This window comes from Chrysoperla carnea, chromosome 2, assembly GCF_905475395.1.
Source record: "Chrysoperla carnea chromosome 2, inChrCarn1.1, whole genome shotgun sequence".
Taxonomy (NCBI): Eukaryota; Metazoa; Arthropoda; class Insecta; order Neuroptera; family Chrysopidae; genus Chrysoperla; species Chrysoperla carnea.
In genome coordinates, this window is record NC_058338.1 from 23,585,937 (window position 1) to 23,612,160 (window position 26,224).

The 26,224-nt window shown below is 28.4% G+C and overlaps 5 protein-coding genes across 5 annotated transcripts; all 5 read right to left on the reverse strand.

The window, feature by feature from the left end:
- Nucleotides 1-490: 490 nt before the first annotated feature.
- On the reverse strand, nucleotides 491-1,216 carry LOC123292565 (zinc finger protein PLAG1-like). Its single transcript, XM_044873277.1, has 3 exons — nucleotides 1,209-1,216; nucleotides 877-1,079; nucleotides 491-688 (listed from the first exon to the last, which is right to left on the reverse strand). The coding sequence occupies exons 1-3, from the start codon at nucleotides 1,214-1,216 to the stop codon at nucleotides 498-500; spliced, it is 402 nt and encodes a 133-aa protein (XP_044729212.1). The 3' UTR covers nucleotides 491-497.
- Nucleotides 1,217-1,855: 639 nt separating this feature from the next.
- On the reverse strand, nucleotides 1,856-6,404 carry LOC123292566 (zinc finger protein 501-like). The gene is made up of 8 exons (XM_044873279.1): nucleotides 6,005-6,404; nucleotides 5,650-5,708; nucleotides 4,774-4,846; nucleotides 4,507-4,699; nucleotides 3,463-3,707; nucleotides 3,022-3,145; nucleotides 2,337-2,529; nucleotides 1,856-2,074 (listed from the first exon to the last, which is right to left on the reverse strand). The coding sequence occupies exons 1-8, from the start codon at nucleotides 6,402-6,404 to the stop codon at nucleotides 1,856-1,858; spliced, it is 1,506 nt and encodes a 501-aa protein (XP_044729214.1).
- A 1,074-nt stretch (nucleotides 6,405-7,478) lies between these two features.
- Nucleotides 7,479-12,748, reverse strand: LOC123292567 (gastrula zinc finger protein XlCGF57.1-like). The gene is made up of 8 exons (XM_044873280.1): nucleotides 12,397-12,748; nucleotides 10,309-10,361; nucleotides 10,015-10,081; nucleotides 9,665-9,956; nucleotides 8,703-8,845; nucleotides 8,526-8,646; nucleotides 7,964-8,156; nucleotides 7,479-7,673 (listed from the first exon to the last, which is right to left on the reverse strand). Exons 1-8 carry the CDS (start codon nucleotides 12,746-12,748, stop codon nucleotides 7,515-7,517), a joined length of 1,380 nt encoding a protein of 459 aa, XP_044729215.1. The 3' UTR covers nucleotides 7,479-7,514.
- A 1,801-nt stretch (nucleotides 12,749-14,549) lies between these two features.
- On the reverse strand, nucleotides 14,550-16,027 carry LOC123292568 (gastrula zinc finger protein XlCGF49.1-like). Its single transcript, XM_044873281.1, has 2 exons — nucleotides 15,910-16,027; nucleotides 14,550-15,480 (listed from the first exon to the last, which is right to left on the reverse strand). Exons 1-2 carry the CDS (start codon nucleotides 16,025-16,027, stop codon nucleotides 15,056-15,058), a joined length of 543 nt encoding a protein of 180 aa, XP_044729216.1. The 3' UTR covers nucleotides 14,550-15,055.
- A 3,371-nt stretch (nucleotides 16,028-19,398) lies between these two features.
- On the reverse strand, nucleotides 19,399-23,795 carry LOC123292569 (protein suppressor of hairy wing-like; the record flags this gene model as incomplete). Its single annotated transcript, XM_044873282.1, has 6 exons — nucleotides 19,399-19,416; nucleotides 19,476-20,159; nucleotides 21,206-21,320; nucleotides 21,426-21,589; nucleotides 21,965-22,231; nucleotides 23,535-23,795. Coding segments are annotated over 6 exons (1,509 nt in total), but the record flags the coding sequence as incomplete, so codon positions are not given.
- Between the last annotated feature and the right edge of the window lie 2,429 nt (nucleotides 23,796-26,224).

The window sequence follows — 26,224 nt, forward strand, 5'->3', positions numbered from 1 at the left end:
AGGATAGACAAGAAGCAGAAGTATAATTATAAGTGACATCTGGAGTCTGAGGCGATCAACTATTGCTCTTTGAAGCATACAATACGATAAAGTACCAGTATCCGAATACACAAGACATTAATATCAAAAGTATTTTTAAAATCACAAAATACGCAAAAGTCCAGGAGAGCAATATTTTTAAATAATGAAAGGAATGAGTTCAAAAACCCTATGGTTCAAATAAAATATTACTTTCAAGATATAATCAAGATACCAAAATGAAGATTAAAGAATAATTTTAATTTTATCATTAGATAATAAGAAAATAGATCAGAAAAGGACAAAGTCTTTAGAGAGCTTTTGTACTGCGGTCAGTTTGATCTATTATTCACCTCCTTGTCTTCAAAACTGTTCCAGAAATTCTATAGTCTTGATAAATGTTAAAATACCTCTTGATGACACTTCATTGATTTTATCTGTTTGGAGGTTGTTCGAGAATAAAAAATTACAATAACTATTTACTTTTTCTTATATTTACATGCTCTTGTATGCCTATGCAAATTGCGAAACATTTTAAATGATTTGAAACACTTATCACATGTATATGTTGCCGGTTTTTTATGATAATTATGATAATGATTTCGTAAATCATCCAATGCTTCGAAAACACCAGGACAATCTGAACATTTCCATTGATAATGTCTCCATTCTAAAATATAAAGTTTTTATAAACTACATGAGTTTTTTAATGAAAGGAGTCATACTTATCTTGACATCTTGTATAGACGTTGCTTCGGAGAAAGTATAAGGGGGGAGGGTGTGTAAGAAAGATTCATACGGTATAAATGAGGCAAACCAAACTTACTAAATAATAGTATAAATTGACAATTTCAATACCTTCATGAATTGGTTCTCTCAATTTCGTATCATTTATAATCGAGAAATTGTCAAAAGATTCAGATTCACTAAAAGTTGCAGCACTGTCATTAATTTGGGTAAATGATATGATTTGTAATTTTTGTGCACTTAAATAAAAGTTATAAAAATTTTCAACTTTATCAGCACACGATGTACAAACTGTTTGTGGCAATTTATCGTCGCTTGTAATTTGAATTTGAAGACAATGCAAAATTTTCGATTTCAATATTTCATGTTTAATTTGAACATCATCCAGATAAAGTAAATCGTCTTTTAATTTTCTAACACCACATAATCGACATAATTTATACAACTTCATTTTTAAAAAATTTTGTTGATTAATTAAAAATCACGATCACTAAAAATTAAAATCTAAATTTTGTTACATAAATAATGTTTGTAATAACATATGTAAAAATTGATTTAATTTTAATTTTCATGGAAACCGCATACTACTGTTATAGTAACATGGAAATTATCTGTTTTTTACCCGACTACAAGAAAAATAAATGGGGTGGTAATTTTAGCACCGTTTGTATGTACGAATGTTCCCTCGAAGTGCTTATACCGCTTAATCGAATTTAACTTATAAAGTTTTTTAAGAAAACAAACGATCTTTTAACAATTTTGTAACTAAATAAATCGTGTTTGGTATCAAATGAAAGATCTCAAAGAATGAGTTATAAAAATATACAAGGTGGACCATTTTAATCTATTATGATTAATAGCTCGTTTTATGTTAAACCATTTAAAAAATAATTCAGACAAAAGTTGCAGAGTTTCATGGGGGACATCATGTTCTGACATCAGATTGAACCTATTTAAATTTCGTTATACTTATCGTTTTGACAAATTCATCAAATAAGGCAAATTTATAATTTTTCATAACTTATTTATTATATATACAAAATGCAAAAACAAAACAAACAAAATAAATAAATAAATAACTATAAATAATTTATAAAATATTTTTTTGTAAAGCTGCCACGAATTGTAAATCAGGCTCACAAATAGGTTCAAATTTAACTTTATTTGTATGTGCGGTTGTTAGATTCTTAAAGCTACTGACACCATGTTTTGCTTTCATATGTTTGATATAATTGGATGAATTTGCAAAATGATGATTACAATCCATACAAGAGTATGGTCGTTCACCTGTGTGTTGTCTAACATGAACCTAAAAAAAAATAAAACTTTCAATATTTTTTCAATTTTCACTATTATTTTGCTATTAAACAGAAAGCTATTAAACATTAGCTTGCGTGTAACTTTAGAAATTTTATGTCCTAGAATTTATATTCTCGGAGAGAACAGTCCTATCTACATAATAAAGAAAGAAAACCAACACTATCATCAAATTTAATTAAGTAAAAAATGTCGAGTTTGAATTTTATCTTTACTTTTTTTAATAATTGTAAAACTGATTTAAAATTACTGACCTGTAGAAATTTTTTCATTCTAAAACATTTTTTACAATATTCACATTCATATGGTAACTCTCCAGAGTGTATGCGATTATGTACTTTTAAATCTGAACTTCTACGATATTTTTTCCCACAAATTTTACATTCATGCCGTTTTATATCACTGTGAACTTCTTGATGTTTACGTAGACGAATTAAATTTTTAAATCTAAAAAATTAATTATTTTATTAACTAAAACTTCATTTGTTAAAGTCGCATATACTGTATTCGTTGAGAGAGTAACACCGACCCAAGGGATATTATTGAGATTTTATACAAATGAGCGAAAGATGAGTTTATTTCCAATATATTATGGAAAATCCTGTAGCTTCTCTGGACTCTCGATAACAACATAAATCCTCCAGAATTTAGTAAATAAAGAGATTTTTAGATGATTTGTTTCGTATTCAGGTAAATTCTACAATTCTGAGCAATTTATTATTTTAAATTTTCTGAAGAATATTTATTTAAATTTCTGATTATGGTAAAACTGGATATAATTAGATTGATTAGATTAATTGCAATATCTCCCAACTTCCTGATTTATTTCCCGACTTCCTTTGAGTTGACAACTCTACTAAAAATTTAATTTTTAAACTCTTCTCTGGACGATGTTACTCTTTCCACAAACACAACAATATTTCATGATTATATATTTACACTTTCGGGCATAATGGACAATGACATGGATGATCATCAGTATGTCTACTAATTATGTGATTCTCCAAGTTGATTTTTTGAATAAAGGTTTTTCCACATTGATCACATGTATATTGCCTTAATCCTGTATTAAACATTTTATTATAATATATAATAAGTAAAGGTGGTTTTTCGTAATAAGTAATTAGTGTAAGCGTAATTTATTGTGTTGTTTATATTATCGTAATTAAAAACGACATTTATCACGTTTCTCAAAATTTTTAGTAAAATATTGGTGTACAATTAGTAGAGGCCGCTACGTTTTAGTGATGTGACGAATATTTGTGAATGCATATTATATAACATTCGCATTGACAAATGTACAAAATACAACATTTGTCCCGTCACTAGTACGTATACTTTGCCGTAGTATACTTAAAATTCCTTAAAATTATCAAATACCTGTGTGAATTTTTTTATGTGACGATAAATTTGGTCCAGTGCTAAATTTTTTATGACAAATATCACATTCATGATATGATTTTTGTTCATCTGGTAAGTGCATACGTCCATGGATGGTAAGTGAATTTTGTGTTTTAAAACTTTTACCACATGTTGAACACATATATTTTCGATCTGCCGAGTGTTTTATTATGTGTTGTTCATGTAAGGATTTGTTATACGAATATTTTCCACAAACTTCACATCTAAAATAATTCAGTATGTATAAATTACTACAGATTAAGGTATATTGCGAACTATAGTCTCGGCATCTGCGAGTGAATTTAACAAGTTTATCAGAAATCTTAGTTTGCAATGTAGGTGAAAAGAAATGCTTATGTATGTATAGAAACATTTATATGAATGTATGGGTAAAAATAAATATGTGTATGTGCAAATACTTTTTTGAGTGCTTTTTTAAAAATATTTTCAAATAGTTGAGTAGTCATTTAAAATATTTAATAATTTATTAAATATGTGTTATTACTTAACTTAAGTCAAGTATGTCTGATAGTTCGTGTACATATTCATACTAATTGATGCCAGCCATTAAATGAATGAATTATTCCAAACATTAAAAAACTATAAACTGTATGTTCATAATTCAAGAATGACCTTTACAAAAAATGACAAGAGGCATTTTTGCAACTAAAAAAACTGTTTCCCATTCAAAAAATTAAATTTGTCTATTATTTATAGCAACTTTTAGCACCACTTTAGAGCCAAGCATTTTCAAAATTACAAAGAGCATTTGAAATCACTAAATAAAATATGTAAGAAAAACTACAGTGTAGTCAGAGACATTCATCGACTACAAAAAGTGACTTGATGCCTTGATTATTTAGACGTCTAAGTAATTATTTCAAAATATTCATCTTATGTCCTTAATATTGCCTTTTTCCCAGTCATTTACTTGTGATACAATCAATTAGAACCAATATGGGCATTTGCATTTGTATTTTTTTTATAAACTTTGTACATATCATCCAATATTTTACAACTTACTGATATTTATGTTTATTTCTGTGAGCTCGAACGTGTCGTTTAAATAATTCATATTTATTATACAATTTGGAACATTCCATACACGTGTATTGTACCGGTTTATCATGCTGATGTCCATAATGATCACGTAATTCTTTAACTGCTTGGAATTCAACTTTACAAATATTACAAATCCATATGTAATTTTTCCATTCTAAAATCATCATCTTTTCATGAATAATCATCAACAATTACAAATGGCACAATAATAAATTCATTTTCATTTACCTTCAATTATTTCTTTTATACTCTTTTTTAATTCTCTATTGTTATCCTTCGATTTTTTTGTTCTTTTACTCACCTAAACATATTTTAAAATATTATAACGATACTAAAAATATCAATATAAGTATGCAAGATTTAATCTTTGAATAAGAAGAATTTATTGAAAATTTGTAAATAATTTAATTGGCATAGAATAGATACAGTGTGGGACATTTTAATCTATACACCTAAATATCTCGTTTTGTAGTTAATCAATCAAAAAATGACTTAAACAAAAGTTGCAAAGTTTGATGGGTGACATCATGTTCTGACATCATATTGGACCAAGTTCTTCGAGTTTTTTTAATAGCCAATTTAGATCCTAAACGGTAAAAGATATAATAACACTTTAAATTAGAAAGTTGAACTACCGTTTTACCGTTTAGAATGGAAAATGGCTATTAAATAAATCTGAAAAACTAGATCCAATCTGGTGTCAGAACATGATGTCCCTCATCAAACTCTGCATTTTTGATTAAGTTATTTTTTGATTGGTTAGCTACAAAACGAGATATTTTGGTATATAGATTAAAATGACCCACACTGTATATTGCACATAGAAAAAATGCATTTATTCTTCGAATTTCGTTTATTACGTCTTTTACGAATCCATTGAAAGCTTGCATCGTTCTGCTGTAACTACATATCTTTTGGAACCGTATTATTCAATTACCGTCACAAACCTAAGTTATCGTATACCTTACAACAGTGTCACTTCAAAGATCAGCAAAGTTTTGAAAATCATTTTTCTAATAGTTTGTTCTATGTTTAATCGCAACATGTGTAATTTTTTATTTCGACAAAAATACAATGCATCAATAAAAATATAATAATAATTACCCGTTTCTTAATCGTAGTTCTTTTAAGTGTTTCTAAATCCTCCAAATCGGATAACTGTTCTGAAAAATTATATTTAAATATATTTTATTCAAAATTCGTAAATAAAGAAGCAAAAATGAGGTATCGCAAAGTTTTATTGTTTACTTTGCAAAACGGTCATTAATTTACAATTTTAGCTCCCTTACGTAAAGAGAAAACTCATTGAAGATTTGTAATCTGAATGTAAGTAACAATCTGAATGGAACATAAACAACCAACGTTAAAGAAGTAATAGTAGATACAAGATAAATATTTATTGTTTGAAGATATATTTTCTAAAATAAAGAATAATTTAGAGTGTTAAATGAAAATTTACCATTTTTAGCATCATCAAAATGTGATAAACTATAATCAAAGTCGACATCACCATCATCTTCACTTTTAACTTCCTGCTTTTGTTCGCTTTGATTTAAATTACTCGCACTTTCATTCCATTCTAATTTGATACTTTTATTATCCAGCTGACTAAATATATTCGTTAATATATTTTGTCCACGACGTATCTTTTCACTAAATTCATAAGTAATTAAAACTTGTTTATAACACTCAGAACATATATATTTTGGTAAATTATCGGTTTCTTGTATTTCTATATGAAAACATTCAAATATCTTATAAACTAAATTTTGATTACATTCAACTGAATCAATGATTGTGATTAAATTATCATTTGTTGTTAATTCAGCACATAAACGACAATAAGAGGTTTCAGTCATAATTGTTATTTATTTACTGAAAATTTTATTCTCTCCAGTGTTTAGGTATCACAATCACAAACATTGTATGAAATGTCAAAACAGTTTATATTAGCTGTCATATAAGAAACTATGGGGTGCGTTCAAAAAACCTGTGATATTTCAGAGATCTTCCAAATACATATGTATGGTGTGTTCGGATATGTACACTGTGAGCACTGTTCAAAACTATTACTGGGGAGTTCTAACTTCTTGCGGACTGTTTGGCACAGTAGGGGTCGTCTCAAACACCCCTATCACCTGAGTATGTCATTCCTATAGCAAGATGTTGCGTAATTTACCCAATCAAGGAATGGCTGCGACAAGCCCATCTTGATTATTGGGACTTTGAGCAGTGCATACGACAAACCAAACTGTGTATAATCTGCACATTTAGGTCATTCGACTGTTCTCGTCTGAAACTCACTAGAGCACAGTTGAGAAGAGTAGTGCGAGTCTTGAAAAGACACTGTCGATTGAACTACCACCTTCATAATATGGGGATTTCTGATTATCCCACTTGTAGGGTCTGTACGAAGAACGATCAAACCTTCATACATGTTAATTGCACCTGTAGAAACATGCAGGGCGTTAGGTTAAGAATGTTTGAGATCGAAACCTTGGATTCATAAATCCTGGTAAATATCCAGCGGAGAAGCTATGGGATTTCTACGTGGCGTCTGGCCTCAACAGAATTGTATAGCTTCTTACCCGGAGTAGTATCGGTTGACAGGTTTTCCTCATGGAGGGCACGGAGGACTCCTTAGTCTAGGTGTCATGGACCCATTTGCGATACCCCTCTCATGTATTATTATTATTATACATTTAAAAAAAAAACCTCTAATTCGATATGAACACATGATTACGTACAAATAGCATTGACGATAATTTTGGTTATAAAAATCAATACATATTAACGTATAACGTTTAAATACTTAAAAAGTGTTTTGTTTAAATCCATGGAATAAATTAATTCTACAGAATAGTATATGGGAATAGGAATAGTCAGGAATTAAACTAAAAAAAAACCTTTAAATATGCCTGCATTTAATTTATTTTAAGTTTAAAATATTTTTTAAAGTGTACACTTTATTAACTTACTGGTGGAAATTGATGTTGTTGTGCCACCGAAAAATGATTCATACCATGCCGGCCTTTCATATGCTTAATAAAATTCGAAGAATTCGCAAAATGATGATTACATTCTAAACATGAATACGGTCGTTCTCCTGTATGTTGTCTCAAATGAATCTAAAAATGTTATTCTATTTATTCTATTTATAAAACTATTTACTAAAGGCAAGACTCCAAATACGCAAACACAGGCGTTAAAAAATTGTGGTACCAAAAACATTTTTTTTATTTAACCAGAAAACATACGGGTTGGGTCATGGAAATCGAGTCGAAGTTATGTTAGTTTTCAATTTGATTTGAAATTACCCAACGTCAACATTTAATGTAGTTTGACGTCTCAATTAAGTTGAGCCCTAACTGAAAAGGTGTCTTGGGGTGGAATGTTTAAAAAAAATGTATTAGCATACCTTCAAAAATGATTTTAAACGAAAACATTTTTTACAATATTCACATTCAAATGGTAATTCTCCTGTATGTATTTTTGCATGTCGTACTAAAGCTCGCTTTTCTCTAAAAGCTCTTCGACACACCTCGCACGTATGTGTTTTACCCTCTGTATGACTTTTTTGGTGTTTTCTTAGACGATATATATTTTTAAATCTACAAAAATATTATATTTTGTGAGGGCAGACAATCATTAAATTAATAAAGGACAAGAATCAGTCCCTGGAACATGCTAAATCCGATCAATTTCAAATTCAGTATACTCTAATGATAATTACTCCGAAAGTACCCAAAAACATTCGAGACGTTTAATACGTAACTCTGAAATGCGTCATTTTTTCCTTTTTTAATACACAGGAAATACTATTTCTTGTATAAAATTTGAATAGTTTTAACTTCGAGATAACTTTCCAGCCTGCAATTTCCTCGACTCTATAAATTATATTCGGTTGAGCTTAAAATTTCACAATATTAGAAAGTGATCGAACGTAGATTGTTTTTTAAATCCTAGACACAATATCTTACACTTTTGGACATTGTTCACAATGATATGGCGATACTTCTAAGTGTGTTGCAATATGCTGATTTAAATTTGTTTTTTGTCGAAAATGACGGCCACATTGGTCGCAAATATAATTTTGTGTACCTTAAATATTTACCAATTATATTACAAATATCTTAAAATTGTTATAAATATCTTACCGGATGAATGATTTTTTTTGTGAAATAATAAAATTCGTTTCGTAGTAAATTTTTTTTGACAAAGTTCACACTCATATTTAAATTTTATTTCGTTTGGTAAATGAGATTTTTGATGACTTAAAAGTGACTTTGATGTTTTAAATCTAGAAATTTGAAATTAATAATTTATAATTACACATTTGAAAAAATAAAATTAAGAATTTAAAGCATAAATCTCACTGGTGTACCATCCTCAATTATTCTTATTAAAATATTCTTGGTTGGTTTCCGAGAGGAGTGTCAGATACAATTCATGACAAGATGATACTGTATTCATTGACAAGATATTTAAAAAAATTGGACCAATTCTAGACGTCGCATGTTTTATTTAAGGTCGTTGTCTCGCTATTGACATTTTTTATATTTACTAAGGATATTATAATACAATTACCATACAAAGTCGATCAGACGTCTCTAGCTCGAGATAAATTTAATTCAAGCTAGATAGATAACCGTCAGATATTTTCAAAAAAAAAAACTAACAGAATATTGATTTTGTTCTGAGTTTAAAAATAAAAAACCATAATTATTGACCGTTTCATTTTTGAAATATAATAACGCAAAGTTAATCAATTTTATTTTTGAATAGAAACGACTATAGTTAGAGTACTGTAGTCAAAGAGAACAGACTGTATTAACAAAAGTTTAAAAAAACACTTCGTATACGATGAGAAATAGTTGAGTAGTACATTAGAGTCAAAAATAACACATTATTTCACGACAAGCTTGAATAGTCCTACCGTGCATATAGTCCAAAACATTTTTACAATATTATAGGGAGACAAACTCTTTAAACAGACATTTTAACAACAATAATATTTTTGTGTTTTTTCTTATGTTCGAGGGAGGGTACAAGTGAGGAGGGTCCTTTCACTCCTTTTCTGGCGCCAATGAAAGTACATTTATACACAGATATTACTTACGATTTATCGCAATGAGAACATCTATACGGTGTTGAATTGGAATGTGTTAATAAATGATGTTCTAAATGTGCTCTATGAAAACAATGTTTACCACATAAATCACACTTATATTTTTTTCGATGCACGCGTAAATGAGATTTGAAACGATCGTAACTATCATACACTTGTGGACATTCAAAACATGCATATTGTGTGGGTTTGCTGTGTATTTCAGAATAATGATGGCGTAAATCTTTTACACAACTTAATTCTTCGTTGCAATCTATACATTTCCACTTAAAATTTTTCCATTCTAAAAAGAAAATATAAAATTAAGTCATAGAAAACATAATATTTATTTTAAAACAAACCTTTAATTAATTTTTGTCTTTCAGGTTTCTCAATTTTCAATTTTCTACGTTTTTGTGTTTTTGATCCCTAGAATGAATCGTTATGCAATTAATTTTTAAAACTATTCCATGTTTTTTTAATATCTTCAAATTCGTAGATTTTCATCCAAAAATTACTACTCACACAAAAAGTAAAAGTAACTAAATCAAAACAAAAAAATTATCCTAATCAGTAAAATGGTAACATAAAAACAGAATTTGAAAAAAATATATAAAAAAATAATTAAAAAACGGACTGATTATATCATACATTACCTTGGGTCGACCTCGCTTTCTTTCCAATAAAGATTTTTCATCATCCAATTCTTCTGCAATGTAAATAGTATTATATTTTTACAATAATCTTCAAAATCTAAGTGTTCAAGTTTGTTTTAATATAAAATTCAAAATCACGCTCTTAGAACGCTCTAAGTTCAAGCTGCCGTCTTAATTCTATTGGGCGTCGAGATTCGAAAGTTAGATTCGAAAAAAAAAACTTCATTTTTGGGTCCTGTTTATTTAATACCTACTCTACAAAAACATTCGGTACATTTTTATACACAAATTCAATTTTTCTCCATAAAAAATCTATTTTCGATTCGATACTTATTATTATTGGCTTGATCGTATAAATAGTTTTTGATTAATTTTAATTTCGAAAACTAACTTTCGCCTTCTGCTACTGTCACAGGAAATGCTAAATATATACGCAAATATTGAAACATTAGGAAATACGTGCATTAAATTATTAAAATTAAATTAAATTTATTACGTATAGTGGAGTTGCGTCTTTATTTAAAAAATATAAAGGTAGAAATTCTAGCTGTTTGTTGATAGACTAGATATAAGTGCACTAACACAGCCGCAGCTTTCTTTGAATTTATCGCTTGTGATTGTTGGAATATAAAGTAAATATTTGTAGTAATAATTAAGATCTAAATTGTTTGTACATCGTATGTTGCAAGGCGATTGTATCGAGCTTTATATTGGTATATAATGAATGTTAAATGCCTATGGTCACATCTCGGCCGAAATTTCATTAGATCCTACCAAGCCAGCGTAACGTAAAAGCTTTCACCTTTCACTCTCATAGTTTCTTACTATACCCTTCCCCAGTGTCTTGTTGCTGTAGCGCGCTTCTGACTGGTTGCCTATTTTAATTAATAGCTAATTATCCGTGCATCGGATACAAAAATGGAATAGAACTTTTCGTCTTAGAATTTTATTTTCTATCTAATGCAACAAGGGCGCCTGTTACTCCTGGGACACCCTTGTATAAAAATTATAATGGTGTTCTATGTAGGTGTTATACATAAACCGATTGAAATGCTCTTAAATCAGCATTTCGAAATAATCGAGATTTAAAATGGTGGTACTAGACTAGAATTGTTTTTTCAAGTATTAACCTTTTTATTAACGTATCAATTATAAAATTCGTTCGGGAACAATCTGCTGGTGACAATCATCCTACATAAATCGAATATATTATTGGATATATTTGGCACCTAAATCGTAATAATAAAAAATGATTTTTAGGGTCTAGGTACCGTCTATAAATTTTAATTACATGGCAATTATTTATTCCTCTTATCTCACAGTCTGTTTATCTTAAATTTTACATAAAATTTGATGTGAAAGTAAAACAAGTGAAAACAAACAATTGTCTGAGTTAATTGTTGAAATACCATGTATAGACAGTGTTGATGAAGCAATCGTTTGTTTTTTGACGTCACGTTAATAAAAAAAGATATCCACTTTTAAATAGCTACACACACACTGATATTCCCATATTAATGTATACTATAAAATTTACACCTAATAAGCGCCCTCGTGGGTAAACAGTGATGTTTACAAAAAAATGTTTCAAACAAAAGTTGTTTATTTTTTTATAAAGAACATTTTTCTCTATCTCTAACGGTTTACAAGATGGGTCCTACGGACCCAAGACCCTATTGACCTATATTGCTCATTTACGAACTTGACCTCAGTTTTTTAGGTCCTGAGTACGCTATAAAAATTTCATCTTGATATCTCTTTTCGTTTTTGAGTTATCGTGTCCACAGACGGACGGACGGACGGACAACCGGAAATGGACTAATTAGGTAATTCTATGAACACCTATACCAAAATTTTTTTCGTAGCATGAATATTTTTAGGCGTTACAAACTTTGGACTAAACTTAATATACTATGTATATTTCATATATACATGGTATAATAAAATGTGTATATTAGTGCAAATTGTAGCGGCTACAGTTCTATGATTAATTACGCTGTCCCAGTGAGAACACTTTACGCTACGAAGCAACTACCATCGCTCATTAAACAAAAACTAGATATAGAAATGATAAAAACATTAACATACCTAATTTAATTTCAAAATTCGATGAATTATCTATAAAACTATGGTCGCTTTTAATATCATCATCCGGTGTATCAAATATCTCATTTTTCACTTCGACTATTTTATTTTTAAGGATTTCTTGTGCATTTTGTACTTGTTCATAAAACTCATATGCACCAATTACTTTATCACAACATATTACACAAATATTTTTTGGTAAATTATCGTCGTCTGTTATTTTCACTAAAAAACAATGAAATATTTTGTATACTAAATTTAGATTTGTTGATTTCTCATCATTTATATTTATTAATTGTGTTTCTGTTTGTAATTCAGCACAGAGTCGGCAAAAAAGTGTAATTGTATCATTCATTTTTGAATACAAATTGTTTATTTTCAAAAAATTCAATCTTTTTACTTTTATAAAATGTAAACAATCGCTGTGACGTAAAAGTGAAATATTTTGTTTATTATATGTCAGATTATAGTTCTTCATAAGGTCTACAGAGAGAGTTACTATGCATACAAAATTTTATTGACTAAAAAAATTTAAATTAAAAAAATACTTTTTAAAATACAAGTTTTTATTGCGCTAGAAAGTAGAAAATAATTTTTTCCTAAGCCATTCATGTCTATTTTTAAACGCTGGAGACGCTCAATTTGAGATGCCCAGAATTGTTTAAAGTTCTTCAATACTTTGAAAAAATAAATAAAAACGGAAAAAAATTTTTTGTTTTGAAGTTCGATGAAACTCGGTGGATGGGGTAATTTTGACCCAAAAAGTATAAAAATCAGGGTAATTTAATGATTGAATGCAGAGTTTCTGAGATATCGCAATATTTGGATAGATTTTAGCCCGTATCTCAAAAACTACTCGACCGGTCGTCAAATGCACCCGATTTTTGTACTTTTTGGGTCAAAATTACCTTATATACTAAGTTTTATCGATATTGGAGATACAGTAGAATCTCGATAAGTTAAACCTCGGTAACATAAAAACCTTAGTTACTTCAAAAAATACTACGTTCCCTTCCCATCAGAGCCCAAAACCTCTATAGCTTAAAATACGCAACCTCTATAACTTAAATAAATAATTTCTGTTAGGCCCTCAGTAACTAAAAGAAATGTTTCCACAACCTCTATAACATAAAATTGTGTGAATGAGTCATTTTGAAAGAGTGTCAAAACAAATGGTTTCGATATTTATTGCTTGCACGTTTTTACTTGTTAACGTAAACAATAACATTACCTATTGTTTGCTTTATCTAAATCAAACAAAGTCCAATTTCTTCCACCAAACACAACATCACAACTTCAACCTTTGGATCAGGGAATAATTAAAAATTTTAAAACATTATACAGAAAAGAAGTTGTTAGAAAAATGATAGCTGATATGGAGCAAAATACATAGACCCTTGATAACTAAAAACCTCTATAACTTAAAATATTTTTTGTTTCCCTTGGACTTTAACTTATCGAGATTCTACTGTACAAAAAATTTCTCGATTTTTTGCAATTTTTTTAAGGGTACCCCTTTGATAAAATCGAGAAAATGCAAAAAAAATTTTTTTTTGGAATTCGATGAAACTCGATAGCGGGTATCATGGACAAAACTTCATTTTCAAAAAATTAAAATCCATAAAATTATAAACAAAAAGGTGGATAAGTGAGGGTTATAACGTGATAGTCTAAAGGAGATTTTTCCCAGCAAAGCGGGCGGGTATCTGCTAATATATAATATAAAATATATAAAAATACAAATATTACTAGAATGGTGGCAGAGGAGTAGTTCTTAAAGTTTATTCGTATCAATTGTAGGGCTTCACGAAAAGGACAAAACAAATTAGTAAAAAAAAAATAATAATAATCGATACACATTTCCTGAATTAAAATATATATGGGATAGAGGCATATTATACAAATTGATTTGTTTAAGTCATTAATAACGTTAAGGAATTCAACAAGGAATTTTACAGAAAAAGGAGAAGGAAAGGCTGTAAATCGTTAAAATTTTTTAAAGAAGTTAGGATTTAAAAAAACATTATATAATTTAGCCCTTAAAAAATTTATTTGATAAGTATTAGTATCAATAATTCTTTTATGTTTTAATTCTAGAAATTTAAACAGATGATAATTTCATAGTTTACACAATTAATTATGATAATATAGGCCAGAAAATAAGAAATTTTGAAACACACATTTGCATTGCCTTAAATTATGAGTTAATCGTGTTTTGTATCACGTACTGAGTATAAAACCATAAAATCCGTACAAATTTCGATTCGGCATAAGAGAGTTCTAGATGAAAACTGTTATGTCAATTATTATGGATAATAAAATAATCTTTTGTGTTTCATAAATGTTTTAATAAAAACTACCATTTACGTCTTATTGCTTGCTTTTTATGTGGACTATCTTTAAAAACCATACCTTCCGACATACAGGCATACAGTTTTCTCGAAATGGCACTTATGCCAGATCGGAATTAGTTGTTTTATTCTCAGTACGTGCAACTAAACCCTATTAAAAATAATTCCTGTAATTTAATGCAATATTATCCATTTATTAATTGTTTTAATTAATATTTGTCGAAAATTGAAATAAGAATTTTGAAGCTCCCATGAATTTTTGGCATCAATGATATTGCGTTTTCCTACTAAGAAATACTTAATTATTGAAACTATTTACGCAAATGTTTTTTCTTATGTAAAATTAAACGACTATGTTGTGAAAAACGTTTATTACAGACATCACACGAATATGGTTTTTCTCCAGTATGGACTTTTTTGTGCGATTCCAAATTACTCTGATTGATAAATGTTTTCTCACAAAAATCACACGTATATGGTCGTTCTCCTGTATGTCTTCGTTTATGTGTTACTAAACTAGTCCTATCTGAATATTTATTATCACAAAATTCACACGAAAATGGTTTTTCGCCAGTATGACCTCGATAATGTACATTTAAATTACCTTGATTAGCAAATGTTTTATCACAGACATCACATACATATGGCCGTTCTCCTGTATGAGTTCGTTTATGCACTCGTACATGATGGGGTTGTGTAAATTTTTTATTACAAATATCACAAGAATATGGCCTTTCTCCAGTATGAGTTCGTTTATGTTTAACTAAATTACCTTTATTATTGAATTTTTTACCACAAATTTCACATGAGTATGGTTTTTCTCCAGTATGAACTCTTCTATGTTCAGCTAAATTATGTGTCTGAGAAAAAGTTTTTCCACAAATATCGCAAAAATATCGTTTTTCTTCAGTATAAATTTGTTTAAGCGTGCTCGATGTCCTGCGACCAAACGATTGTTGGCCTTTATGAATTCTTCTCCTATGTTCAAGTAAATTTCCTTTTTGGGTAAATGATTTTTCACAAAAATCACAAAGAAAGGGTTTTTCACCGGTATGAACTCTTTTATGTACAATTAAGTTTTGTTGCGAAGAACATGATTTTTCACAAATATCACACGAAAATGGTTTTTCTTCAATATAATTTTGTTTATACTCATCCCAACTACCATCATCTTCTTCCTTAATTATTAGTTCCGTATGTAAGAAATCTTCCATTTTAATAATTTCACTGTCCAACAGCTCTGGAATTTCATCATTCACATCATGGAATGATTTGTTCGACATTTTTATAACAAAATCTAGTTTTCTTTTGTATTATTGACGTTTTGTAAAAGCAGTCAAAAATTGAAGTGTCAATTTTATCTGCCAAATTCACAGACTTATATAGATTAATAATTGATGTTTATTTCTATCACAGACTTATATCCTATAGCCAGCACACATTTTCTCGAATTTTTATACCATGTATATATGAAATATACATAGTATATTAAGTTTAGTCTCAAGTTTGTAACGCTTAAAAATAATGATGCTAGGAAAAAAATTTTGTCATAAGTGTTCATAAAATCACCTAATTAGTCCATTTCCGGTTGTCCGTCCGTCCGTCTGTGGACACGATAACTCAAAAACGAAAAAAGATATCGAGCTGAAATTTTTACAGCGTACTCGGGACGTAAAAAGTGAGGTCAAGTTCGTAAATGAGCATCATAGGTCATTTGGGTCTTGGGTCCGTAGGACCCATCTTGTAAACCGTTAGAGATAGAAGAAAAGTTTAAATGTAAAAAATGTTCCTTAATATCAAAAATTAAACAACTTTGTTTGAAACATTTTTTCGTAAACATCACTGTTTACCCGTGAGGGCGCCAATTAGGCGGAAATTTTATAATATGTACTATACTTGATTATCAGTTATGTATGTGTCACATGTTTGTATGTGTAATGTGATAAAGAAATCAACACTGACTATGAATGGTATTTCAATAATTAACTCGGTCAATTGTTTGTTTTCACTTGTTTTTGAATTGGGAATATTCATGTATTTTTTTTATATTTTTAATTCATAGTTTACACCGTTATGACAAAGTAAAAAATATAAATACTGTATGCTGTATATAAGTGTAAAAAATCTTTAAAATACATTATAATTTTGAGATATTTAAACGCAGTTTTTGGCGCTCTCTATTGATGACGTATGAGTACGTGAACTCTCAAATTTTGACAGTTCAATGTATAATTTACACTTTAAAAAAATGAATTTACAACATAGAATTTACACACATTACTATTAAGTTTTCTAATAAAAAGCCGTAGAATAGTATAATTTAATGAAATACCATATAAAATGTAAGTAATTAATTTCATACAGTATGTCAACAAATTTGACAAGCCCGTACTATGATGCCACGTCCGTATAAAAATTTGAATTTCCGTTTTAGAAATTTTTTAAATGCCCTCACTGAATTTGTACTTTTATTAATTAATTTTAAGTAATTAAAAAGATATTAATTACTAAAATAATGGTTTATAGTTGAAATGTCTAGTCATTTAAGTTACGGAAGAAAAATATTTGAACCAAATTTAAATTTCATGAATATTCCCTATTGCTAAAAGTTTGTCTGGGTGAAGTTATTAGGTAAACTAACAACAATGAGTAAGGCTGATATTGATAGGTCTATCCTACTTAAGTTATTAGCCCAGCAATTACAGCTAATCTGTTCGAGTTGATAAGAGACTTGCCATTAATCCATGCTTCCTAGAGATTCTGCTTCGATTACTGGGATATTTTTTTTTTCCGATTCTTTTTTATTATTTGTTAGGAAATATTAATAAATTCTCAATCCATAGACTTCATTTTATGATCATTCATAAAATTCGAATGATGAAATAATATGTAGTTACCACCCATGTCGAAATATTTCAGACAAAAAACTTAAAAAGTCTTACACATACAAAAAAAGAGTTTTTAAGAATTAGTAAGACTTTTTAAGTCAAATATATTCACTTAAGGACATGACAAAGCTAAAAATACCGAATATAATAGATTATATTTATTCGGGTCAAAGCTCCTTGCTTTTTCCTTTAATTTCATTTACTTTTTTAAGGCGTAGTTGTAGGAATTGAAGTACTTTTTGATACAGAATATATTTGTTTTTCCGTTTGGTGCGTACACGAATAAGTCAGACGATTTTCCGACGCGTGAGCTATCTACAAATAGTTTTTGCATTTAATTTTGCAATGAGTGCGTGTGTATGGTAAAATCTAGTGTAGCCCAGCTCCAGACATTTTTTATTTATATAGATTTTTTGGACCAGAAACCCTTTTGAGCGTCCTCAGAAGATTCTGCCAAAGTTTCATCACAATTTTTTCAATAATTTATGAACGGATAGAACTCAAACATACATACATTCATTTTTATTTATATTCACACTAGCTCAGTTTTCAGTCGAGGTAGCTAGCAGATGCTAAAACTCAAAATCAGAATTTAGATATACATACAGATTTCAACTCTTACCATCCAGTACTTTCGGTTAAAATAGACTGTGACAGATGAAGAGATCAGCAGGACAAGAGTGGTCATAAAAGGGTTCTGATTTTCCATAGGTTAAAAAAACTCTAAAAGTAAAATTTTTTTAGCTCCACTGAAATCAAATTGAGGGAAATAAAAAAAAGTTTTAATTTCTTTCACTTATATTTTACGATTGTGTATTTTTACAACAGCATCGTTGTGGAATATACAGGGTGTAAATAAATAACACAATTATCAATCATTGACGTCATTCATGTATCGTACAATACTAGAAATAGTGCCCATTTTTGTTAAATAGACTTTTAGCAGGATGCAAATTTTTTAATGTTTTAAAATAAAAAATTATTTCTTACTTCATATGTTTTCATGAATAAAACAGCAAGTCAAATTCAAAAACTTGATAACATAATTAATTTACAAAAATACTATTAAATTCTCTCTGTTTAAACTTTAAGAATTTTTTCTGTTACACACTGTATATTTTTGAAGAAATTATTTAAATCTTCTGACCACGTTTACACGCTACCTAAGATTTCATGCAAATAGTCGATTAGACTAAGTTATTATAGTTGTGGTATATTTACAAAAGCTAAAGAGACATTAGATCGGTAGAATAGCTTCGAAAGATAGCGTGTAATAGTGAATCTGATATTAAAATAAGTAGGAATAACCATAGAAATTACATACAATAATAATACTTAAACACTAATGGTTTCTGATTGACATCATGACGCAGAAATTTATTTTTGAATACTCGCTAGATAGACTAAAAGATGGAACAATAATAAAAGAACAAAGAATTGAAATTTAAGCGCTCGTTTTGGTTGTAAAATGCTACGCCTGAATCTAGACGTATTACTTTTCATTTATGTAGGTTCTATGGTTAATAAATTTATAATAAATTATTTATTATTAAATGATTGAATCAGAAAATAAATTTTTTTTAAATAGTTACATTACATAAAATACAAAAAAGTGTTCACAATTTGTACTTTCGACAATTCATTCTCTAAAACTGAAATCCAAAATTTAAAAAAAAAAAAAAAAAATATTGAAATAAAATATAAAATAAAAGTATCTTCAATTCTCTGACGACAATGTTTCATTTTTCATATTTATCAGTATTTTTTCATATTTTTCTGGCAACCTGTTTAACACAATTTTAATTATTTTTAATTGATTTGTTTTAAAATTTTGTATGTCTACAGTACTTAGATTATTTGGTAATTTTTTATTTGTAGTATCAGCATCAGTTACCTTATTTAAATTAAATATTCGTAATGAATCTTCTTCAATGCCTTTACTTGATGAATCGTAATTAAGTAAATCGTAATCTACAGCACTTGAATTATTTGATTTCTTATGTTTAGTATCAGCTATTTTATCTAAATTATATATTGGTAATGGATCATCTTCAATGCTTTTATTTGATGAATCGTAATTAATCGTATCGGTATTCATTTTATTTGTTTTTGATAGTACTACTCTGTTATCACTTTGATTATCATTTTGTTTAAGTTGATTCGTTTTCTGTTCGCTGGTGTTGGTTACTTTAACGTTTATTTTACTAGAATTCGATTTATTTAACGTTTTTAAAATATCACTGTTTTTTAATTTGATTAAATTTGATTTTGCTAGAACAGCATTTTTTGGAATATTTGTACAAGTTTGTGTTATTAATCCATTTGCATCGACAATCGCATACAGACGTTTTTTCACTACAACATTTTTTAAATTTTCATTTTTTGATTTTATTGCACTATGTGGATTTTTTGTTGGAATTGTTGGATTTGGGGATTCATCCTCATCACTGCTAGATTCAACATCTGAAGTTGGTGATAGTTCTTCATCACTTTCATCCTTTTTATGCTGTCTTGGCAAATTTGTTTTCTGGAAATATTTTAATACTTTTTTACTTATAGACCAGATATTTTAACATAATTTTATTCAAAAAAAATGATAAATTGTAAACAGCAGTTTAACGATTGGAAATGGTGAAGGAGGTTATAAGGAATATAAAACAAGCCTATTTCCAAGCTGGAAATAATTTGTATAATTGCGTTGTCTGAATAAAGTTTCGGAAATGTGTTCAATAGAAAAGTTCTTGATCACGCCAAAATCTAGAACTTTTATATGGTAATTAACATTACCTCATAATTTCCGAGAAAATGGTGAAAAACCACCTTTTTTTTCTTTTTTTTTTTTTTTGTATTCTCATTTCTCCTAAAATAGTCTAATTTAATTGATAATTATGGAAAAAATACCTGTTTGTGTCCTTAATAACCACAATTTTTTCCAAGTAAAACTATTGAGTAGTTTTTGAGATATTCAAGTTTTTCGTTAAAAATCCGGTTTCTACAAATGAAAAATGTATTTCAGAAAATCATCGTACCGGATTCATTTATGGCTCAATTTTTTTGTTTTTACATCTATATATTCATAAAAAATGAAGGTGCCATATACCGACGATTTAAGAACACGATCGAAAATTATTTAAATATACAGTGTCTATCAATAAAGTTAACAAGAAGAAAAAAACCAAACTATTTGGTCTTCAAAAAAATGTTTGAATCAAATAATGTTGGCATTTTCATCAGGAATAAGCTTCTAATTCAAAGAGTTCTTCTATCTCTTAAAAAATCTACTTACATACACTGTTGCTAGATTAGCTAGAGGGGAAAGATCTGTAGAAATATGTACAAAGCTCTAGCCAGAGTAAATCTAGAAACAGTGTTATATTATTATATTTACCTTAATAAAAGTGATTAAAATAAATACAGGATGGACCATTAGATCGTTGGGATTAATTTTAAATAAATTCATTTAAAATATAGTAAATCAATTATTGAGTAAATTTTAAGGTTTTTTAACATTTATGTTTGTGTATGGAAAATTTGGGTGTAGCTAAACTCTAAATATTTTAAGAGTTAACTTACCGTTTGTAAACATGGTTTCCGATTTGGCTTATTTGTAGTTGGAATAAATTTTTCAGTTGGTAATTGAACTCTTCGAATATCAAAATCTTGATCCACACGCGTCACAGTTTGCAATCTGAAATTTAACATTTAAATTAATTTTTACAATTTGATAACAGTCGATTAAAATCAGTAAGAATGAAGTACTATGACAAACGTTACGACTTGGATGGAAACATACCTTTGTTCTTCGCTTGTTACATATAAATCGTCAGGTTTGTGATCGAATACATGGCAATCATAAGCTTGTTTGGTGTAGAATAATGCATCACAAGTAGTACATTTTAGCATGTCTGCTGGAATATTGTTTCTTTCGATTTCGCTATGATTTTTTTCCAAATGACGCTAAAATAAAATGAAAATAACAAGTGATTTTGTTATTGTATGGCGAGATTGCCCTTGTTAGATCCTCAAACTTATCATTATAGTTTTTGTTCTCTTCATATACCTTCTAAAATGTACCCCTTTCAAACTAAAGCTGGTATTCTATCCGCATACCTTTTATCAGCTCTTGAAGGGAATACTTTATAGCGCGTATAAGGAAAGAAAAAAAATTGTTTGTTTGATATATAGCTGTTTGAAATTTTGGAAAAAGTTGATTTATTTAAAATTATAATTGAATTCTTTTGGTGAATTATACCAGGGCTATCTTAACATTCTCAGTAGGTTTGAAGCTATCATAGTGAGATTAACTCTAAACTAAATTATATTAAAAAATACCTGTAAATTAAATTTATTTATATATGGCACTCCACACAAATAACAATAATAAACTGATTGTGCTTCATTTGCATTATTTAATCGAATTTTTTTTGAAGGCGGCGGTGTATTTACTGGTTTTATAAGGCTTGTAACTCTATTATGTGCCGATTTAATATGATAACTTCGTCCATTTTCGGATACAAACATTGCATTACAATCTAAACATGGAAATTCTCCTCTTGGTTTCTCGTTATTATGTGTACTTAAATGTTTATCATGTGTAGTCTAAAAAATTTTATCAGTTACACTATATTTTTTTTTTTATATTTAGATAATTATCATTTATTTAAATGATATACTGATGAAATTTTAAGCATAATTTTCACTCTGCCCTCTTTGCTTGTGAGATCATATATAGGGTGTCGTTTTTAAGTTGACATATGCTTGAAACTCGAAAAATAAGTTTTATCGATGAAATCACATCGAAACCTTTTGATATGACCGTTCCCGTTCGGGATTCGAAGAATAAAACTCCAGCTATCGCAAAATATGCCAGTCTTTAAATAGTTTTCGAAAAGTTACAGTTTTGTTTTATTGCCGACACGAGTTTGTGTTTTGTTTTTGTCTGTTTAGTGGAAACCCGACATAAAAGTATCTTCAAAATCGTCTATTTTTTGTCTACGAGTATTTAAACAAGGAGAATTATTGGTGGACTACATAGACATCCAGAAAAAAACAATTTTTATTTATTTTTTTATGGATGGAGAAGCCTCCAACAAGATGCAGTTAATGAAATGTTACCAATTGTGACAGCATAATGCCTTTAAAAGCCGATGGGCTCCTAGAACACTTTTAAATAAAATGAAGTAATACGAGTAAAAATATGAGGACTTATTTGCTACTCTTTCGAGTATAATTTTTTCGACACTGCACGTGAATTTTTACAAATGTCTGGTCTTTCAGGTACTCCGAAAATTCACCACCTCTTTCAATACTTACGACTAACAGTATTTTGTGGAGTATGAGACCTTTGAAACGCATCACCACGCTGACAATTGAATGGAAGACAGATGCTACTCAGGCCATGCTACTAAATAAAAATAAAGACAGAGTTCTAGACGTTGATTTATATTGTAAAAATTTTAAAATTTGTATGTATAAGATATAGGGACTCATATTTTTAGTCGTATAACGGTTCAAAAATGTATATAAACGTGCATAATACGAATAAAATAATTTTTTCAATTCTTTGAACCGCTATGTCACGAAAATGGCAGCACTTATGAAAAAAGGTTTAGAGATACATTTTGTAGCAAATTGAATGATCTACAATTTTTCTCTGAACTTTTGCTGAAAAACACGAAAAACCTATTTTTGAAAATTTCCCCTCTCAATAAAATTTTTTGCACAAGGGGGATTGATGGGGACTTTTCACAATTCAATTATAATAGTATTCTGAACATTCATACCAATTTTTAGCTCTATGGGAATCTTTGTAACCTTCAAAGTGTAATTTGACTGGATAACAATAATTTTGCTATCAAAATTTCATCAAAAATATCATTTACAAAAAAAACAATTGAGTTACTTTTAAAGGAAATTGCATTCCACAAAATTTACAAAAATATTTCATGATTGCATCTGGATGTTTTTTATATTTATGTTGAATTGCCAACGAAATTGTTTTAAATTCTTGCATACAAACATCACAAGGTATTGTTGTATCTTTTTCATTATTTTGTACGCTGGCATTTGTTTTATTTTTTAATGATTGATCAGCATGTAATCGAAAATGTACATTCAATTGTTCTTTTGATTCATAACATTCATTACACAATATACAAACAAATTTATTTGTTTCTGCCATTTTAACTGAAAATATTTAAAAAGTGTAATTTATATTCGACTCATGTAACCACATGAATCATATGAATTTAAATAATATACTTTTCCATAAATAATACCCACCTGTATTGGTAATTATTTCTTTATGTACTTTTCGATGCGTTTATTGTTTATTTATATTGATTTATTTACAAAACTTCTTTTAACGGTATTATTTATAATGCAAAATTTTCTCTTAAAATATAAAATAATGGACAAATGTAATTTTATTTTAGGAAATCAACATTATAATTATTTTTAAACATTTAATATTAATTTTCACAAATATATAAAATAATTTTTTTCACATCACCATACAGGCTTTGATAGTTTTTAATTACGCGCCATCTATATGTGAAATATATAAAAAAAAGAATATACTTCAAACTTGATGTATTATTTGAAAATATAATTTTTATGAAAATAAAATATTACAAACTATATATACATATTTTTATAATTAATTCATTTCCCATTTCAATTTTAGTAACTAATTAAATTTTATTTTTTTATTAAAAAAGAGATTCAAATTGATTATTAATCAATAAGGATTATTTTTTAATTTGTTTACTTTTTATAATTAAATTTCATAATCAGTGACTTATCCATTTCTTCAAAATTTAGTAGTCACTGCGAAAGATATTCAGTATTTTTGTTGTAAATGCTTAATACATGTACTATATTAAAAAGGGAAACTGTCTAAAACTGACCGAAACAGTCCTGAAAGAGGAAAATAAAATTTACTGTTAAATTTATTTTTACTTGTTTTACTAATTGATGATTTTCATATAATTTTTAAAAATTATGCCAAATATGATTCTTAATTATGTTATCTTATTAACTTTACCAATTATATTAGTAAAGGTAATGTTTTAGGGGTTTAATTGACTCTAGCCAGTACTTATAACATTTCACATGTAGTTAGCAGTAATTTAATTCATATTAATTATTACTTTGTGTTAAACTATTTGATTTTCTATATAAACACAGATCGAAAGATGATTATGACTTGAGATAGAATGCTGGGATGGAACGAATACATCTTAAGAGGTCATGGGTTCGATTCCTGCCTTTGGCCTGATTGTGTTCATTTTTATTATACGCTACTCTCATAATATTGAAAAGAGACAGAAACTGCTTTCCTCTTTTAAATAGCTCAAGCCATATCTTTGAAGGGAAAATATCTCAACGAGACATAAACTTTTTTAACGTATACCTACATAATTATAATTATAACTAGCGATTAAAGTCAAAAGTTTGTATAGTAAAAAAGTTTCTTGGTCTGTAGAATCGAATTTAGCGCCGAAAATATTTTTAACTTTTATATTTTTGTATCATATTCTTAATTTTAATCTTCATGTTTTGTATCACATAAATAAATAACAGGTTGGCTGATAAGTCCCCGGTCTGACACATAGATGGCGTCGCTAGTATTAAATGCATATTATTTTTATATAGTACCAACCTTCAAATGATTCGTGTCAAAATTTGACGTCTGTAAGTCAATTAGTTTGTGAGATAGAGCGTCTTTTGTGAAGCAACTTTTGTTATTGTGAAAAAAATGGAAAAAATGGAATTTCGTGTTTTGATAAAATACTGTTTTCTGAAGGGAAAAAATACAGAGTCCGGAAACTCATTATCAAGCCAAGTTTTTGCTTCCACTGTATTTTTTCCCTTCAGAAAACAGTATTTTATCAAAACACGAAATTCCTTTTTTTCCATTTTTTTCACAATAACAAAAGTTGCTTCACAAAAGACGCTCTATCTCACAAACTAATTGACTTACAGACGTCAAATTTTGACACGAATCATTTGAAGGTTGGTACTATATAAAAATAATATGCATTTAATACTAGCGACGCCATCTATGTGTCAGACCGGGGACTTATCAGCCAACCTATTATAATATTGTTATTTAAAAAGATATAGGCAATATTATTATGTAAGTGTTATAAAGATTGTGTGATTAACAATTTTGATTTTAAAGAATTTTGTATTAATATTAAAATTTAAACAAACTAGATATATATTTGACGAAAACACCTTCTAATGATTTTTTTAACTATATGACGAGATGATCGACATACGATTTTCAATAATAATCCAAATTTTGTTTCGTTTTGTTGCGGTAGCGGACAATACGACATAGTATACCGTTAATTATAATGGGTTAAATATTCATTATTCAACTATCAAGTGACAAAAATAAGGAAGATAAGAACATATTATTTAATATGTTCTTGATTTGAGGTTTTAAAATTATTTTGAAAATATAAATTCAACGTGACAAAATACATAAGTTAAAAATCTGGTTACAAATGTATCTTTCGAATCATTTATTCCATTGAGTATAATTTATATAAACTATTAAAATGAGTTCTTATATTTGTATTG